This window comes from Monopterus albus, unplaced genomic scaffold (genome assembly GCF_001952655.1).
Source record: "Monopterus albus unplaced genomic scaffold, M_albus_1.0 scaffold26.1, whole genome shotgun sequence".
NCBI lineage: Eukaryota > Metazoa > Chordata > Actinopteri > Synbranchiformes > Synbranchidae > Monopterus > Monopterus albus.
Genome location: NW_018127906.1, coordinates 3226765 through 3244695, shown reverse-complemented (window position 1 = coordinate 3244695; position 17931 = coordinate 3226765). Strand labels below are relative to the sequence as shown.

The 17931-nt window shown below is 42.9% G+C and overlaps 2 protein-coding genes across 2 annotated transcripts in view; both read right to left on the bottom strand.

The window, feature by feature from the left end:
- The window catches only part of bmp2k (BMP2 inducible kinase), a 43845-nt gene extending 37361 nt beyond the window's left edge, over window positions 1-6484 (bottom strand). The window contains exon 1 of the mRNA XM_020595081.1: window positions 5722-6484. Coding sequence (XP_020450737.1) covers window positions 5722-5872 — 151 coding nt within the window. The 5' untranslated portion in view covers window positions 5873-6484. The remainder of the gene's footprint in view (window positions 1-5721) is intronic.
- A 2097-nt stretch (window positions 6485-8581) lies between these two features.
- fras1 (Fraser extracellular matrix complex subunit 1) overlaps window positions 8582-17931 on the bottom strand; it is a 212874-nt gene continuing 203524 nt past the window's right edge. Inside the window, exons 62-73 of the mRNA XM_020595163.1 lie at window positions 17301-17576; window positions 16906-17138; window positions 16636-16796; window positions 15962-16176; window positions 15167-15317; window positions 13949-14056; window positions 13647-13806; window positions 12576-12692; window positions 12284-12450; window positions 11695-11900; window positions 10817-10963; window positions 8582-10462 (exon numbers count right to left, since the gene is read on the bottom strand). Of these exons, the coding sequence (XP_020450819.1) occupies window positions 9881-10462; window positions 10817-10963; window positions 11695-11900; window positions 12284-12450; window positions 12576-12692; window positions 13647-13806; window positions 13949-14056; window positions 15167-15317; window positions 15962-16176; window positions 16636-16796; window positions 16906-17138; window positions 17301-17576 (2523 nt within the window). The 3' untranslated portion in view covers window positions 8582-9880. The remainder of the gene's footprint in view (window positions 10463-10816; window positions 10964-11694; window positions 11901-12283; window positions 12451-12575; window positions 12693-13646; window positions 13807-13948; window positions 14057-15166; window positions 15318-15961; window positions 16177-16635; window positions 16797-16905; window positions 17139-17300; window positions 17577-17931) is intronic.

The window sequence follows — 17931 nt, the reverse complement described above, 5'->3', positions numbered from 1 at the left end:
AAGCTCCTCTCAGGCCACAGGAGAAAAGCAAAGCAATTATACCCGCGCTCGTTTCAATCAACTTACAACATGTGGCTGCAGCTATAAGCTACCCAAATCAAACGCAGAAGGCATTTATCTGACTCAGGCCTTCATGACAACCAAAAATTTATTCATCTAACCTCAGGTGGATTGTATCAAGATGATTGTGTGTTACTGTTCCACAAAAGTTGTTGTCCGAGCAAAGCATAACTTAAAAAGAGTGACTCAGTTCATTGGTTTACACAAGATGTAAATCAATTTGATTATTAAAAGACTGACTGAACATTGTTTTCAATAAATGTTCAATATACAGACAAAAGACAGGAAACAGTGGAATAAAGGAGTGGAACTGTATAAAGACTGCAGATGCTTCCTCAGGGAGCGATGCATTAGTCTGTGTTCAGACAGAAAACCACAGATCCTCTTTTTCATTTGAATGGGGCAGGCATAAAAAAACGAATAATACAGGGTTTTCCAGCAAAAAAGGTGACCTGTGTTAACCAATCAGATACCTGCTTGAGGACACAAAGGATAAAAAGTTGTCTCTTGCATTGGTTCAACAATGTGCTCTTTCCAGTCTGAACCAGAGCAGTTAGACAGTGCCCTCCAACATCACTGCATATGACATGAGGAAACCTGCATTTGAACTGACTGATTTGTTCTGCAACTTTCTACTAGCACGGAGGCAGATAAGCCTGTGTTGAATGCATGGCGTCTGTCCAGATCTCAAACGGCAAAGGACAAGGTAAAACAGACACGTGTTCACTGTGAACACAGAGGCTGTTTGCATGGAAACAGTGTCTGACTTTCTGCTTTCGACATGAACTGTAGCTTGCTGTGATCAGGGAGTCCCTGCAACCAAGGCTACAAGTCTTAGCTGCTCTCATCTTCTCAGCCTGCGACTTCCAGAGCACCAGTATAGACCACAGCGTAAACATTTCAAGATTCTGCTGACAGCATGCAAACGAGGCAAATTAGTGTGAAGTCAGCATGTTCAGAGGAAAGTGTTTTAAGTTTATACATAAAGAAGGATGAGAGGACAAGTCCGCTGAGAGTCAGGACGGTTAGGAAGCTTTCTATATGAAGAAGACTAAAAAGATGCAGGAACAGCACAGGGAAGAACTGAAGCACAAAACCCGCAATTCTCTGATGCTTAGAAAATAGGTGACCCTGATAAGAGGCAGTGATAAATTACAACCTTGTTGTTAACATGCTTCTAAAACCGCAAACAAAGTGAAATCACTGAGCCAAGGTCTTCCTGTTAATCAGAAAGAAGCTGCAAAATATTACCAAAACTCTACCAACATATGCAAACATGAAATGTTTGCCTTGTACCTGCAGTAGACACAGCAGTCCCGTAATGAACCTGGTCTGGTGAATAAATAATGGTGACATAAAGGCCATTATGCAACTGAAGCTAACAGCAGGGCATGTTCCAGAGGCAGTTATCTGTTAAATGCTTAGCGGCTGCTCAGCAAATAGCTTGATGAAATGTTCTGACTCGAGGTACAGAGCGACCAGTTTGGGAACAGTGTGTGTGCCTGCTAAAACAGACTTTAAAAAAAAAAAATCTAAATAAAACCAAAAGAGGGAGAACTGGCCATTTCCCATCTGGAATACAGACAGACACCTCTAATGGGTCGATCAACTAATGTGTACAAGTAAGAGGAAGAGAACAGTGTCCTTCATATTAACCATATTTTAATCCTTTTACTTTTCCAAGCATTCTTTTTTGCCAGGAAATAAAGACATGCATATCGATGGTGGGTCAAAGATTCACAGGTCTAGTATGTTCATAGTATGACATCCCACAACTGTCTGGCTTTTTATGCAGCTATTAAACTTTTCCAAACCCATAATCTATCAAAATTTATTTTTCCACATTTACAAAACATCCGGGCAGACGCTTCCAGACAAGGAAGCCTGAACGATAAGAGTTAGTGGAGAAAGGGTGACATGCTCACAGATGCATCCTGTTGCTACATGTCATTTCTGTGTTCCTCTTGGAGACAGCATCAGATGTCAGAAGAAACGACAGAAGTTAAAGAGCAGTGGAAGGAAAAGACAATGTCCCAACTTGATGGAGGAATTGCCATGCTCTGCAGATTGGTCAGTGAAAATAAATGCTAATGATATGGTGTCAAGAGAACTTGAGAACTTGATGCAAGTTTCATTTTGAATATATCTGGAGGAGATGGTGATGCTTGCCTTATTCTGTATAAAGGTACCCAATCATTTAAACATGTTTTTCATCAGCCACCTGATCGATATGAAAACCACTGACATTTCAGGCAGTTCTTGAAGTTGATGTGTTGGAAGCAGGAAAACTGGGCTGCGCAAGGAGCAACTTTGACAAGGGGAAAACAGTAGTGGCTAGTTGACTGGGTCAGAGCTCTCCCAGGCTGGCGCATGTTGTGGAGTGTTCACCATCTGTAGTGGTCTGTACCTATCAAAAGTGGTCCAAGGAAGGATAACCGGTGAACCAGCAATAGGGTCATGGGTGCCCCTGGCTCAGTGTTGCGAAGGCTAGCCCGTCTGATCTGATCTCACAGAAGAGCTACTGTCACGCAATCTGCTGAAAACCTTAGTGCTGGCTATGACAGACAGGTGTCAGAACACAGTGCATCACAGCTCGCTGTGTACAGGGCAGAGTAGCTACAGACCAGTCGGAAAGCACATTCTGATCCCTGTCCACTGCTGTGACCAAAGTGGACATCAGAACTGGATCATGGAGCAAAGGAAGAAGGCAGCCCGGTCTAATGGACCACAGAACACCTTCAGAGGTCTTGTGAGGTCCATGTCTTGACAGGTCAGAGCAGTTGTGGCGGTATGAGGGGGAACTACACAATATTAGGCAGGTGGTTTTAATGTGTGGTTGATTAGTATAGACATGTGTTTGGCTCTAAGGGCAATTTCATACTCTTCATTAATCTGACACAGCACCTGGGTAACAGTTGAATAAAGGAGTGGGAAAACATCACATGGTCCATTCAGTACCTAGACATGGATCACACAACTGACAGTGCCAAACCCTGACTAGCAGCAGGTTTGTGATCCTGATCAAGGCTGTGCAAAACAATGAACCTCACTGCATGTCTTCATGAAAAGATAGGCAGGAAATTAAATGACAGAATTTGCCTTATCTGGTGTTTAAAACGATAAATGACACAGGAAGAAATAGATAACTGAGCATCGCCTTATATTGTGGTTTTTCGTGTGTCTGATTTTGTCGTGCTGAACTTTTTGAGGAAGAGCTACTGCTATGGTAACAGCGCTAGTATCACTTTACACATACATCCACACTTCTGCAGAGGACTCAAATTTCACATTCACTTCTAACAAACTGCAACACAGATCAATACAACTGCAATGTGCCCTCTAAGGTTTGCTAGTGAACATTTTAGCTATGGCAGGTAAAAACCCAAATGTAACCCATTATTTTTGTCACTTTTCCAGCAAAAGAGATCTTTAAATAGAACAGGATCTCCAGATGATGGCTGGTTACCTGCCATGTGGCTCCAGCCACCGACCTACAAACCCCAGACAAGAATGAGCTGCAGCTGGTTGGAGGTCCTGTGCTGCTCACTGGGTAGCACATGGCACCAGTACTGACAGAGGAATGTACTCGGCTCCCTATGCACTCATGACACTATAAAGTGCTACATTTAAATGAATGCATCCTCAAGCTGCTCATGTAAGTGTGCATTTACCTCACAAATACAAGCAAAGCAGTTGCAGGATGGAAGCAGACTGATTTACTCTTGCTACTGTAACAGAGAAGTTTATAGTTTGTTCTCACATTTTATTAGCAGTTGTTTGATTTCTGCTTACAAAGGTTGTTATTGAAGGATTGTACTTCTTTGTTTTTAAATTATATCATTTAGAGTATAAGCACAAGGTAAATGGGTAACTAATACTGAAGGAACTTGTTTAACTCGATTCTACTTTCAAAACACAGGTTGAACTCTGCCCTTTCCTCTTTTGGCACTGTTTCGCATGCTTTTGGTACTAATTAAGCAGTAAAATTCATTCTGAATGCACAAGCAGGTTTTAAGTGAACAAAAATGTCAGTTAAGTAATAGTACTTCTGTTTGTGTTTGCTCTAGTGCTCCTTCCACCTAGATGACTGAGGAGCAATATTATAATTTTGTCTTACTTTGACATATTGTCTATTTCAAAGTAAAATAAAACAGTTATAGGATTAACTATGCAGCCCTGACACCCAGCTCTAACCTGTGGATAGAATGATGAGCAACGGTCACAACGTAACCTTGTGCTCCTGGTTGCAAAACCAGACTCAGTCATTTCCTTCACATGATTAATGACAGCACACTGTCATCACTCAGCAAAGCTTGCAGGACGGGTTGTGTTTTTTTTTTTTTTTTTTTTTGGCAGGCGAGATCAGGTTTACAGTCTCACTACAGCATGTTTACAGTGTTGTGTTTCCTAAAGGGGCATGTTTGTCACATCTGAAATGTTTACTTAGCACTCTTTATTCAGAGATACAGTACTTCCACACTAAATGTGAGTTTGTTTCCCTTTCACCTATCTAAACTCCTCCAAGTTTGTATTATTTGGGCTCAATTTGACTTCATAAAACCTGAAAAACTACAGACAGCAATCAGTTATTTTATTTAATAAAAAGCGCTATTAAACTGTCTGTCCCGTACTGCCATCCCTCCACAAAACAACCTAGCTTACCTAGATCTTTTAAAAGTAAGTGCTCAATAAAGACTACAACATATTTGTGGAAGTTGTTCTGATTGGGTAAATTCAACTACACTTTTCACTAATTATTCCTATTCTGTAATAAAGACAATTAAACATGACTACTTCCTAGTAAACAAAACCCCTGATGACCAATCAGGCAACTGAATGGTCAAGCCGAGTTAGCTGGGACGTTTCCAGTTAATATAATGCGATAGGCAATGAACCATTTGTGAAATAACTGCTGTTTTGTGAAATGTGTGTGTCCACACTTCCTGATTCTGACTGTGCATAGAGGAGGTTCCCATTTTGACATTTCTGAGCACAGGGCACTGTTATAATAAAGCATGAAGGGAATGTCTCGTCTCTGAAGTCATCCTCAAGAGCTGTACTGGGCAGACACAAGTCATCTTTTACCTCTTTATGCAAGAAACACTGTTGTAATGTTTCAGTCTCATCAAATTTGCACATAAAACTAAATTTCTCAAAAGTCCTGCACAGAAACTAGTTTTTATGCATTTTAACTACTGAAAAGCCATCAAAATGTTTTATATACCCTAAAAATCCCCATGGAGCAAAACTAAACAACAAATGACAACATGCTGGATAAGGTTTTTTGTCTGTTTGTTTTATTTAATGGCTGAATCTTGTACTGTAAACTGCAGCTGCATGGGGAAAAGTCATATCCAGCCTAGAACCAAGTCCCTGGTGTCCCACTTTAAGTAGCAAAGCACTGGAAGGGGAGAGCAATCTATTTCAATTACTTTGCAGATAATTTCTTGGGCAATAACAAGCCGTTTAGAGGAAAATTGTGAAGTGCAAGCCAACTACCAACCCATAAAAGGCACCAAGCTGAAGAAGTTGCTTTTCTGCGTTATCAGTGTGTTGTTCTCTCCAAACGGTGGACGGCGGGTGTGTCCCAGAAAATATTGGGGTGGTTACTGTGTGAAAGGTTACTGAGCAGGCACTGCTATGTTGAGCTACTGTACATACCTTCTGCAATAAGCTCTTCCACGGTGACTTGATATCGGCCGACTGCAAACACTTTCCCAAAGTAGCTGCTGACTCCGGAGCTGGAGCCGGAGCCGGACGCTCCTCCGAGTCCGCCGCTCTCGGACTTTGGCATTCTGGAAAACTTCTTCATCTTTTACTGTCTCTGTCAGTCCGCCCACCAAATACAGTCCCTGTTTGGTGGTAAATTACCCACAGTCCAATTGAACTCAGTTGTGTCCGACGTCTCCTATCTACTTATCTGAAATGTTTTCTTCTCCTGCATGCTCCGTGTCCGGTTCTCCTGGAGGGACTACTTGCTATCGGGTGATACGACATTAAAGTACAGTTAATATTCAAGCATCACGGTGGAATGATACACCCTGTCGGTGTCCTAGTGCTCGAACACTGACAGCCTCCACTCACAAAAATGGTCAAAAACAAAAAGTGTGATAGGCTCGTTAGCTAATGTGACACATCGCGCTAGCTGGCTGATGCTAGCAAGCACGGGCTCAGCGGTGTGCAGTCAGGACGCTTCACCGACAATGAAATGAGGGCAGGGGAGAAGCACAGCAATACAGCTTGCACTAATGTTTATACCACCTCCTCTGGTGGCAACCGATCCCTCAACGGAATATATCCAACCCGATAGCCCTCCAAAAGTAACCACGGTCTCGTTATCTTCACACACCGCGACTTGTTCACTTCACTTGGGCAAAGCGGCTAGCTAACTCGCTAGCTACGGTACTTAGCGGCTAACGAGTTTCGCTAGAGTTCCGCAACAAGGGCCTTGATTTGATAAAAAAAAAAAAAAAAAAAAAGTAGGTGTCCGAGCCTGATACAAGTGAGTGTCTGACGCTTATCAAAAACCCGCCAGCGAAATTGTTTTCTTTAGGTTCATCTGTATCGACTCCGTGCCAGCTTTGCTAACGGTAAACTTCTCATGACTCCCACAGAAGGCTTAAGTGGGTGGTTTGTTATTTACCCAATGATGGTAACAACCTAACCTGACGTGGCCCCGCCCCCTCTATTGTTATAATTGGTGTAAGTGGACAAAGTATGGAAGCCCTGTGAAGCTAAGAAGGCACAATGAATGAATGAATGAATGAATGAAGTTATGCACATAAACATGGACATAGGTTTTGTCTCAACATTGGTAGGAATGTAAAAGCCTCTCCCCACTCCAACCCCCACCAGCGCATTTGCTGTGAGATCTGTATTATTGGGTCTCACTTATTTTTGAGAGCAATTTGGAGTGACAGCCCTGTTAACATACTGTTGTCAACACACCGATTGACAGCTATCGCCTCCTCTGTATATGGGAGCAAATATGACATTTACACGTAACATAAGCTTTACATTGCCTACTCCCTTTCATCAGTCAAATGCTAGCTACATTCAGTCCCCTTGACTATTGACCATAAGTGTAACACATTAGTCACAAGGACACCTCTGCTACTATATGCTTGAAGAGGCTTTAAACAGAATGTGAGGGTGTTATTACTCTTTAACATCCATTTATTTTGCAGTCACACTCAGTGCAACTTTGAAAAAAGTCAGTCGCAGCTTTAAAAAATTTGGTCACAAAATGCGACTGATCACTTGGGAGTCCGGAGCCCTGCAGTTTATATACTGTAATATTAGAATAAAGTGAAAAAAGGCCCCTTATTCCCCAAAAATGTGGAGTTTATTAGCAAATTTTCACATCTGAGAAGCTGGTATCAATCGATTTAGCGTTTTTGCTAAGTAAGCCTATTTGTTGTGGGGTTTTTTTTGTTGTTGTTGTTGCTCCTAGAATAACATGCTTCCATGAGAAGTGCCCAGACAATGCTCATCTATGACAGGGCAGCGTGAGTGGCAGCCAGACTAGGCAGTGTGATTGAGGAAGGAGAACACAGAACAGACTGGAAAGAATGCATAAAGAAATAAACCAACCCCGGGCTATGCTGGAGTAATGTGTCATCCTCACTCACATTTATCATCTTGTTCATTATTAAGCATCATTATCCAGAATCACAGCCTTCATCTGTATCTTTGTTCTACCTGTGAAGCATTGCTGTTTTTAAGGCATGGGTTACTTCTTCAGTATGAAGTATGATCTCTCTCCCTTTAATTTTAAAGATGGTTCGCAGTGGAAAAACAATGTCATTTATCACCAGGCACTGCCAATGAGGAAGTTGTGTGACAGCTGCCGCTGTGAACTACAGGCTTTGTGAACAAAGGCATGTGTGTAGGCTGGATAATCCACCATATTCTTCAGCAGACTTTAATTCCTTCATGTGCAGTGTTACTCAAAGTCACCTTTGTCATCTATACATCACTTGGTAGAGGAGGAAAATGTTGACTTCTGTGGGTAACTGGTCACAATTAACATATTCAGGTCAGTGGTTATAGGGGGAGCACATGGCTGAAATGGGGATTACATAAGAGATGAGGAGGAGCAAAGCAGGATCACATGACTGTATAAAGTCCCATGTGTGGACATATCCTGTTCCGGCATGGACGGGGGTGTCTTTCCTCCCTGACACACTTATTATTGTCTGGCTGTGTGCTGCCACCTGTTGGTGTGTGAATACACAGAAACATACAGATTGGTCATCATTCAGCAGGTTCAGGTAAATGTGCCAGTTCGAACCTCCTGGAAGAGTTGGGCATTCAGTTTGTTGAGTAACATTAGCAAATATCACAAATACATTTGACATTTTCACAGCACATGTTAAAATATTTGTGTAAGAATCTGAAAGAAAGGAGGAAGTGAGTTTGCATGCATTTAATGCACCAAATAAAAGCCATACAAACTAAACATTTAAGACAGGGCAATCATAGGATTTTGATTTTTTTATTACTAAAAAAGGCACCAAATACAGGCATCATATTGATAGCTTCGTAGTTATTTTCCACAAAATGATAGCACCAAAAATATAATGTTATTTCCCAGAATTCCCAGTTCCCATTGTGTTTGATAGGCACACATTTGAAGGAAGAGGTGGGATTAGATGGTGAGAAAGACGCTTCAGCGTCTTTTCTTTTGCAGTGCTCTCCAATCAGTGTCACAAAAATATTACAGTAACATGGGGGGGTACATCAGTAGTTGGGTGTAACATAATACATCAGGAGAGACTAACAGTAATACTTTAAAAACATCTGAGTGGGACTTGAGTGGGTGTAAATAAAAAGTGAAGGACTGTGTCTTTTGGTGAAGTGAAGGCAAGTAGACACATGTCTCTTATAAAATACATAGTTTTTAAAAGTGACTAATTTAGAGCAGTAGTAAGGCTAAAGCGCTCTGTGGCGTGGACGGGATCGAAACGTTTGCTGTCCAAACAGTGGCATGGAAATATCCATTTTCTCACTCTTGGGAAAAGGAGAACACTGAAAAAAAATACTGCATGGCACTTAATGTTCGCAGCTGTCAGAGAACAGAATGAACACAAGAAGACTGTGTTGAAACCAGAAGTTATCATTTGCTCAACGTGACAGTTCATCTCTTAGTAAGGCGTGAAATACACATTTTCTTAAAATGCAAATGATTTACTGCTCACATGGGAAAGATTAACAAAGGTTATGGCATAATTGCACTTGGTGTCATTAATTTTTGTTATTATTTACACTGCACTCATTCAGCCTCAGGCGACAGCAGCACACCGAAAGTGAGTAATACTTTTACACAGTCAGAAGCAGCTGCAGCCGATGTAGAAGTCGCTCCACAGCAAAATGTAGTTCTGTTCTGTTCTGTTTAGTCAGAGGTTTTCATTCACCTGCAGAAACAGTGACTGCCAGCTGAGGGCAGGTCTTCTACAGCGGCTGCCACAACACAGTAGTGACACTTAGTAGCAGTGAAATGACTCGATGCAGCACAGAAGAGACAATCACCAGTGTATGAGCTACCAGTCACCATTTTGGCGCTAAGAAGGATGTTCACGTCATGGACAGTGGTTCCAGGTGGAGTGTGGGTGATTGGACGCAGAGGAGTGGTTGGTGGATTCCTGAGGTAGCTCAGTTGTGAAATGATTAAAATGCTGTGTTGCCATCTGCACGTTACTCTTCCCTTTTTCAAAGTGGTATAAAAATACGTTAATAAACATTTTGTTCCTTAGCTACAAACTTTCTTTTAAAAAATACCTTTTTCAAATTCGAATTCCTCCTCCTCCTCGTCAGTGTTTCAGACCTCAGTGCCGTCATTGAGGTTGTTGTGGAGCTTGATCTCCAGGTTGACCTGTTTGACCTTGGCCTTGCTGTTGGCCTCCTGGTTGCGGTTGAGGATGTTGATGTTCCTTACTGTGCAGTGCTTGGTGCTAAAGTTCTTCTCCACACACTTGTCCATGCACACTTCCACCTTAGTGTTAAGTGGATACTCCTCGTAGACTTTCAGAGTCTTCTTGCTCCTCTTCTTGGCCGACCGTCGGCAGCGGCGGAACAGCAAGCAGGACGCTAGCAGAACCAGGACCAGCAGGGTGACGGCAGCCACGCCCCCGCCCACTGAGCTGCCTATGTGGGCGTTAAAGGTGGCGGAAGGCCCGGCCTCCAGGCGGAGCGACTTCATGTTGGTGCCGTTCTTCACCTGGTCGCCCTCGTTGTCATAGATGAGCGACTCGTCCAGTGTCAGGCGCCCGCTGCGATCCACCAGGTCCCGTTTGGGGCGGCTCAGCTGGTAAGTGAGCGAGCGCTGAATCCTGGGGCTGGTCCGTGTCTCTGGGCCGATCACGTAAATCACCTGTAGGTACCATTGGTGCCCTGCCTCCACCTGTCAGTCAACACAGAGAGAAAAGGAGAGCATTATCGATGGAAGGAGACTTCCCCAGTTATTCCAGATTTCCATTCAGAAAACCACTATAGATTCTACAATTTTTGACTTGTGATGAACATGTTAGCAAACAGTTGCCTAGTTACACATCCAGCAAACACAGAGCGACATTAGCCTTCATGCAGAGTAGTGTTTTGGTGTCCACCCACTGATTTTAAGTTCAATACTCTCTTTTTAGCTGCTTTGCTGTCCACTAACACCAGAGGGAAACATCTGGCTCCTTAGCTGCTAAATGCACCACTGTGACCACCAGCTAGCGTCTAGCTTTCCCTGCCATGATGTGATCCCACACACCTTGTAGAGAGCATCAACCTTCATTGTAAAGCCGTCGACACCCGGCATGGCTGTCATAGACTGCAGCTCCGGGATGTCGGAGGCAAAATGAGCCTCAAAGGGAACATCGTGAAAGAATCTGTCACAGACGTCCAGCTGTTTACGATCCTGCAGAAGAAGCATGAAGAGATCAGAGCTCTGAGCAGCTGCTACTGTGCTGTAAAAAGAACTGGGGTAAAGGTGACCTCACTGCTAAAGTACATATTTAACTAGAGAAAATCTCCACTATGGAAACATACAGCCTTTAATCAGATTTCTCCCTGGCCAGGACCTGAGGCTTCTCTGATGAAGACAGTGCTGTGGCAGTGTTTTCTGAACATGTTCAATCTGCACTCCAGGTCCTAGCTACAACTTCCCTAAAGGAAAAGAAGCACCACAGATTCTCCAAGACATTGATTTATCTTTACTGAAGAGAAAACCTTTACTTGAGCCTTTGTTTCTGACCTGGCCCTGTTTCTTGTGCTGCTGTGTTTCACAATAAGATGTTTCCAGTAATTCCGTTCCTTCCCTGAAAATCTTTTATTGTGAAACAACTGCAGAATGTGTCGACTTCAACAGCAGGTCAGCGCACAGACATGGCAGAAAAGTGGAACTGATCAGAATAAATAATTATTGGAACAGATGCTCTTGTACTGATGTAATTGATGCTATGGACATTGCGTTTAATTTGTTAAACCTTTTCATTATCTGAATACTTGAGTTCTTAGAGCGGTGACAGTGTGAAACCTAAATATTTTGGTATTTAATATTTACTAATGACCTTGGTAATGATATCTACCTCACTCTTTAAACATGTACCACTGACTAGAGTAGAACAAAGTAAGCCTAAATATTTGTACCAGCAGGAGAAAGCGGTGTTTGAGGTGTTTGTTTGGTTGGATGCAGCCGTACTGCGGCCCCTCATTGTACAGCGTCCCTGTTGGGTCAAAGAAGGGGACGTATCCGTCCCTGCCGGTGCAGAGGTAAACCTTCTCCAGCTGCAGTCTGTAGGCTGCGTTCAGGTTCTGCTCTGGGTTCCACAACACCCGGCCATACAGAGTCTGGCCTGCAGGGGGCAGCATGGGCACAAAAATATTTGAGCGTATGTATGAAAAACCTTCCCATCAGTCTTGATCTGTTACTTGAATGACTTTAAATAAAGATTGCATTATCTTGTGAACCAGATGCAGCTCACCTTCGAATAAAACACTACCAAGAGGGCTCAAAGCCCAAAGCCCAATAAATGTATTAAAGACAGCTACTTTTGCAGGTCATGAGGCATATAATTGAAAAAATATGGTTCAAGTCCAGGAAATTTGACAGATCTTTTATCAAACGAATCAGCGAGTCTGCCACTGTTAGAAAAAGTTCACTCAAAATCTTTAGTGACAGCTGAGCAACATTTAAGAGGTTTACTTCAGTTTATTTCCACAAACTCTACTGTCATACCCATGGAGAACGCTCCCTTGTAGTCCATCTCAGCCATGGAGACATCAGCCGTTGCCGGGTCCATCATGAACACCTTCTCATTGTTGCACAGCTGGAACTCCGTGTTGAGAGAGTAAACCACAGGCACGGGCCGATTGGTCTGCTGGAAGGCGATCGGTACAAGGAACCTGTCGGAGAGCAACAACACAATTCAGAACTTGTGCTCAAAGGAACACCGGACTCAAGTTGGACTTCAGTAACAAATATACTATATGAGAATGCTCTGGGTCTCTACAGCTGCATGGGCACATACTTCTCTGGAGCGTGAGCGGTACAGGACAGGGCCTTGTCCCCGGGGTCGATCCAGGGCTGAGTGGGCTGCACAGTGCAGGGGATCAAAAACACTGTGTACTCTCCAGAGTAGTCCTTCCTGTTACACATTAAAACAACACAAAAGGATTATTATCAAGCAGTGAGAAACTGAGGGGTCGATTCTTAATCTTCGAGTCTTCTGAAATCCAGAGGATCAGATAAAATCCTGACTTGCCCGGGAGTCAAACACATCATTTAAGGATTTTATAGCAATCCCTACATTCGCAAGGTTAGAAGAGTCATTAGTTTTCATGATGAACTTATGAATATGAGGGGCTTCTTGGTTGGCAATCTTAGTATGAAGAACAAAACTTTGCTAAGAAGAATTATGAATGTTAGCTGAATTATCTGAGCCACCTGTAGCAGATTAGAGTCCTACAGAAGGCACAGGTCATCTTATCAGGTCCCTGGCATCTCTTACAGTTTGACTTGCTTCCGTCGGGATGGGGGTCTTATCTTCCAGCAGGTGGTACAAATACGTAGATAGGAGGTCTTTTATTCCATCAGCTATTGGCTTTTTAAACAAAATGTGACTTGTGTCGCCTGGGTCTGGCACCCCCTGGTTTTAAGGTTTTAAGATGTAGGTCCTGTCCTTTGTGTTGGTGACAGTGTGTAGTGTCAGATGTATAAATGGTACATCTGTTTTAACTGCTGTATATCTATTCTATTTTGTTGGCTGCCGTTTCCTTTGGAGACACTGAAGCTTCACTCTCTGTAGATGTGATTAAGAACTCCTTAGGGTGACTTCATGCTGACTTCATTAGACTAATCAAAAGATTTATAATCTGTTATTTTCAGCTAATCTCCAAATCTCATGATTTCTACAAACTGTAACTCTGGAACAAAGCTCCAGTTGTTGTTTGCCTTTTGCTATTCTGTAAATATCATGACTGACATTTACATGTTCCTAAATAAAATCGGATGCAAAATGTATAATGCCTATACACAGTGCAATTTGAAATTTCCACATCAGGACCATTTACGCCCTCTGGCTGTGGATGAATCTGCTGACCTGCTGTAGGAGCTGGTGGCCCTCCACAGCTGGTACGGTGAGTCGAAGGTCTGGGCGCTCCACAGCAGCTGCATGTCAAACTCCACACCACCGAGGTGGTCGGGAGCCATCAGGCGGGACTTGTGTCCAGGCAGAGTGTGATGTTCGAGGACAAACTGACCTGAAAGTAGGACAAATGGAAGACTTTTCAGCTGTTAGTTCATCAAAGTATATTTGTTGTATTGATAAGACACTTTTAAAGAAAAATCAAAAAAGCTACTGACTTCTTTTGAAGCTTAACATCTGAAATGTTGTGAACTGACCTCTGAACTTGGCGTGGGTTTTGAACTCAATCACCAGTCGCCCGTCTTCTCTGATGTAAATCCTGATGATCTGCAGTCTGGCTGAGAGGACACTGTCGGTCTGGATACCTACAGACAGGGAACACCGGCCAAAGAAGTCAGAGCGCACCACTGAGCAGACTGATACCAGGAGGGGGATATTTTCAAACATGAACCAAGCCATCATTAAACGCACCATTAAACTGTTCATTCACACTGTTCTCATAATGACTTTGCTAATATTTTGTTTTGTAATACAGACAAAGATTTGATTTGATTTGATTTATTCTTTCAAACATGTAACGACAGTCAATATGTCAACACACATAATTTCACACAAATCCACAAATGCATTATTATACCTAGTACATGCTTGAACGGAGTAGGAAGAAGTTAGACTTATCTAGTCCTACCCAATAACATCATCTTACCATTGGTTTGCAAGCAGTATTACTACATGGATAATTTTGTTCTACACCACGCTAGTGATATAGCCTGTTCTTGCATATATCTTGATTGACACATACCTTTATATTTATGTTTAAACTCGTCAATTCTATTACTATTTTTTATGTCTACACTTAAATTATTCCATAGTTTTACCCCACTTATGGAAATACAAAATCTTTTTTTGGTTGGACGTATAGCATGAATTTTTAAATTTAATTGACCCCTTAAATTGTATCCCCCTTCCCTTTCATTAAATAGTTTTTGAATTCCACCAGGTAATAAATTGTTCCTGGCTTTATACATAAACACAGCAGTCTTGTGTCCCACTAAATCAAAAAATTTTAACAATTTAGACTGTATGAAAGCTCCATTGGTGTGATCCCTGTATCCCATCTTATGCACAATTCTTATCGCTCTTTTTTGTAATATATACAATGGTTGAAGTGAGCTTTTGTATGTATTTCCCCAGTTTTCAACGCCATACTCCAAGTATGGTAAAATCAATGAAGAATACAAAATACGTAGTGCTTTCCTGTCCAAAATATATCTAACCCTTGCCAATATCGATATGTTTTTTGTTATTTTGTGTTGAATATATCTGATATGAGATTTCCAGGTGAATTTATCATCAACTATAACACCTAGAAATTTAATTTCATATACTCGTTCTATATTAGCTCCCCCAATTTTCAATTGAAGTTCGTTATCTAGTCTACAATTCATCAGATGTGTACTGTGTTCAGTCCCGACCTGTCCTCCAGAGTACGGTGTCATAGAAGAAAGAGAACTCCATCTCGGTGTGATGCTCCAGAGAAGCCCAGCCTCTTGGTGCTGTCACGTAGATGTAGGACACGTAGAGGGGAACCTGCACCGTCAGGAAGGACTGAGCCGAGTCCCGAACCTGGGAGAACAACAGCATGCTTTAATGCTGGTTCTCTGGGACCACTTCACAGGCTTATACCAGGATTAGAGCACCACTGTAAACAAGTACTTTCCTGATGAGAAATATGCAATTTTTTTTCTCCACAGTTCTCCTATTATTTCCACCAAGGATGTTATAGCCTTAGTTAATCTGTGTTTCTGTCAACAGTTCCAAGGAACCTGGAGCTCTGTGAGAGCCAGCTGGCAGATGGGTCTTGACAACCCATTGTTGACATCCGAAACAAATGCTGACAAAACAATCTTTAACAGCTTTTTCACCTGTTCTGGAGCTTTCATACTGCACATTGTTTCCGTCAGTCTCAGCTTGAAAAAAAAAAAAGACCTAATGGAAAGTTTGCAGCTCCAAGACAATGGGCCAAAACCTCTGATGATGAAGACTGTGTGATATGATCAAAAGCCCCAGAGCAAGTGAGTAGTGAATTATATGTGGAGATAACCACTGACTGCATTTTGGTAATGACTCAAAACGGTAGCTTGAAATAAAAGCGTTACACATCTTCAGGTATAAGACCAAGTCAGGAAGCAGCTGTGGTGTCATAGTGACAGACGTTAACAGTGGGCATTCCTCATACCTCACACTTATCTGGGGGTTACACACAGTACCTGGAAATCGGCGGTGACGGAGCCCCCGCACACGTCAATGAGCTCGGTCATGTCGTAGTATGCGTCAAAGGTCCAGATGCAGCTCTTGAGGTTGAGGTGCTTGTAGAGCTGGATGCTCTTGGCCTCCCGGACATTGGGGTTGAACTGGTAAGGGCGGTCATAACCCGGTCCCAGAGAGATGCTGTCATAGGATACATCATCCAGAAAACCCGCCTCTGTGGAACAGTGTCATTAAAGTTTGTATTAGCTGGAACAGAGCCACAAACTCTTTGTGCCATGGCAAAACACTTTGATTCAAGCTACATCTCTACTCTATGCTGCATTACCAGATGATCATTCTGGTAAAACAGAGCTAGCCGTGAGTTGTACTGACTACAAACTTTCAGACAAGGATTAGGATTTCTGTGATCAGTGGTTATGGCATAAGTGCAATAAAACAGGTTTCCTGATACAGAAAATAACAGATGTGGATGAGGAAACACACTCTTCACCTCTGCTTATTTTACCAACATAAGAGCTTGGACTGTAAAACGTGGCTGACTACGCTGTAGATGGTGCTTAACACTTGATCTCCTGTTACAACCCTACGGAGGCCTTTGACATAAAGTGACGCACAGCAGGTCCATTTGTGTTTATCTGAGTCTGCGTTTGTGTGACATGTATATGTGTCTGACCAGAAAGGCCCTCCAGGTCTTTGAGGGTGACCAGGTTGGAGCAGACATGCTGCTGCCTATAGATTGACTCCGACAGCAGGAAGTGCAGGTTGTGCAGAGGCATAGTGGACACCAGGGGGAGCATGCCATCCTGATGGGGGATCTGCACTGAGATGTGGATCCTAAAGAGACATTTACAGAGCAGAAAATAGGAAACATTTAAAAAACAGTTGCTTAACTTTTTGTGAAAACTTCAATGTACAAAGTCTCAGTCCACCTGTCCCAACTCACCGGTTGGGGTGCTCCTTGTGCTTGACGTCCAGATACTTGAGGGTGGCGATGAAAGACTGAGCCTGGAAGCCTCTGGCGGTTCCCGTGGTAACAGGTGTGTGGCAGATGGAGCCCTCTGTGCCAATGGTGGCAATGTTGCTCCTCAGTGGCGTTCCAAGGTGACCAGCTTTATCCCTGGCCTGAGCCACACAGCGAATGTGGAAGCGACGACTGAAATAAATACTGTCCAGGACCTGAGAGATGCAAAAGAACATCACATTTCTAAAAAAGAGGGTTAAATGCATTTTATCAAAACAAAGCAAAACAATCTCTTTTGAGAAGGATAAAAAAGAGAAAAATAGTTGAGTCTGGAGGTGTCAATGAGAGTACTTCTCGCTCCTCAACCAGCAGCTCACCATATGGTTGATGCTGGTATACGGGGTGGTGTCTGTGACCGTCTCGAAGGGGGACCGGGCACCGCTGGTGTCGGTGGGTGCCGCCACTTCCCAGGAGAAGTGAACTTTGGTCTGGTTGATCCCTGCCTCCTCACAGCGCTCCTTCATCACAGAGAACTTGGGGTAGTGGGGATCACAGGGGGTGACACACACCAGGGGGTAACCTGGAGAGGGCGTTTTCTTACTGCCTTCCTTGGTCACCTCCTGGACGTGGTCATAGTCAGCAAGAGAGACCACCTGTGGAGAAAGTAGAATGGTTAATGATAAAAAGGAGAATTAAAAGTAAAGAAGTAAAATCACCCATCATGTAATAATTTAATGGCTGAACTCATTGTACTGTAAATGCTTCTGGTTAAATACATGAAAAATGTAAAAGCCTGTAAAAAATGCCTGAAGGAAAAGGCTTGTTTACTGCTGCTGTTTTGGAGTCACTGAATGAAAGGAGAGGCATAATTTTGCTGGGAGCGGAGATGTTTTTTGTTTCTAGTGCCAGGCTCTGTAAGTGCTACAAACAACACATTAAGCTGTCAGTGCTGCGGGAAACAGACAAACGCATATGTCCTCTGTTGTAAACAAACCAGCAAAGTCTTTC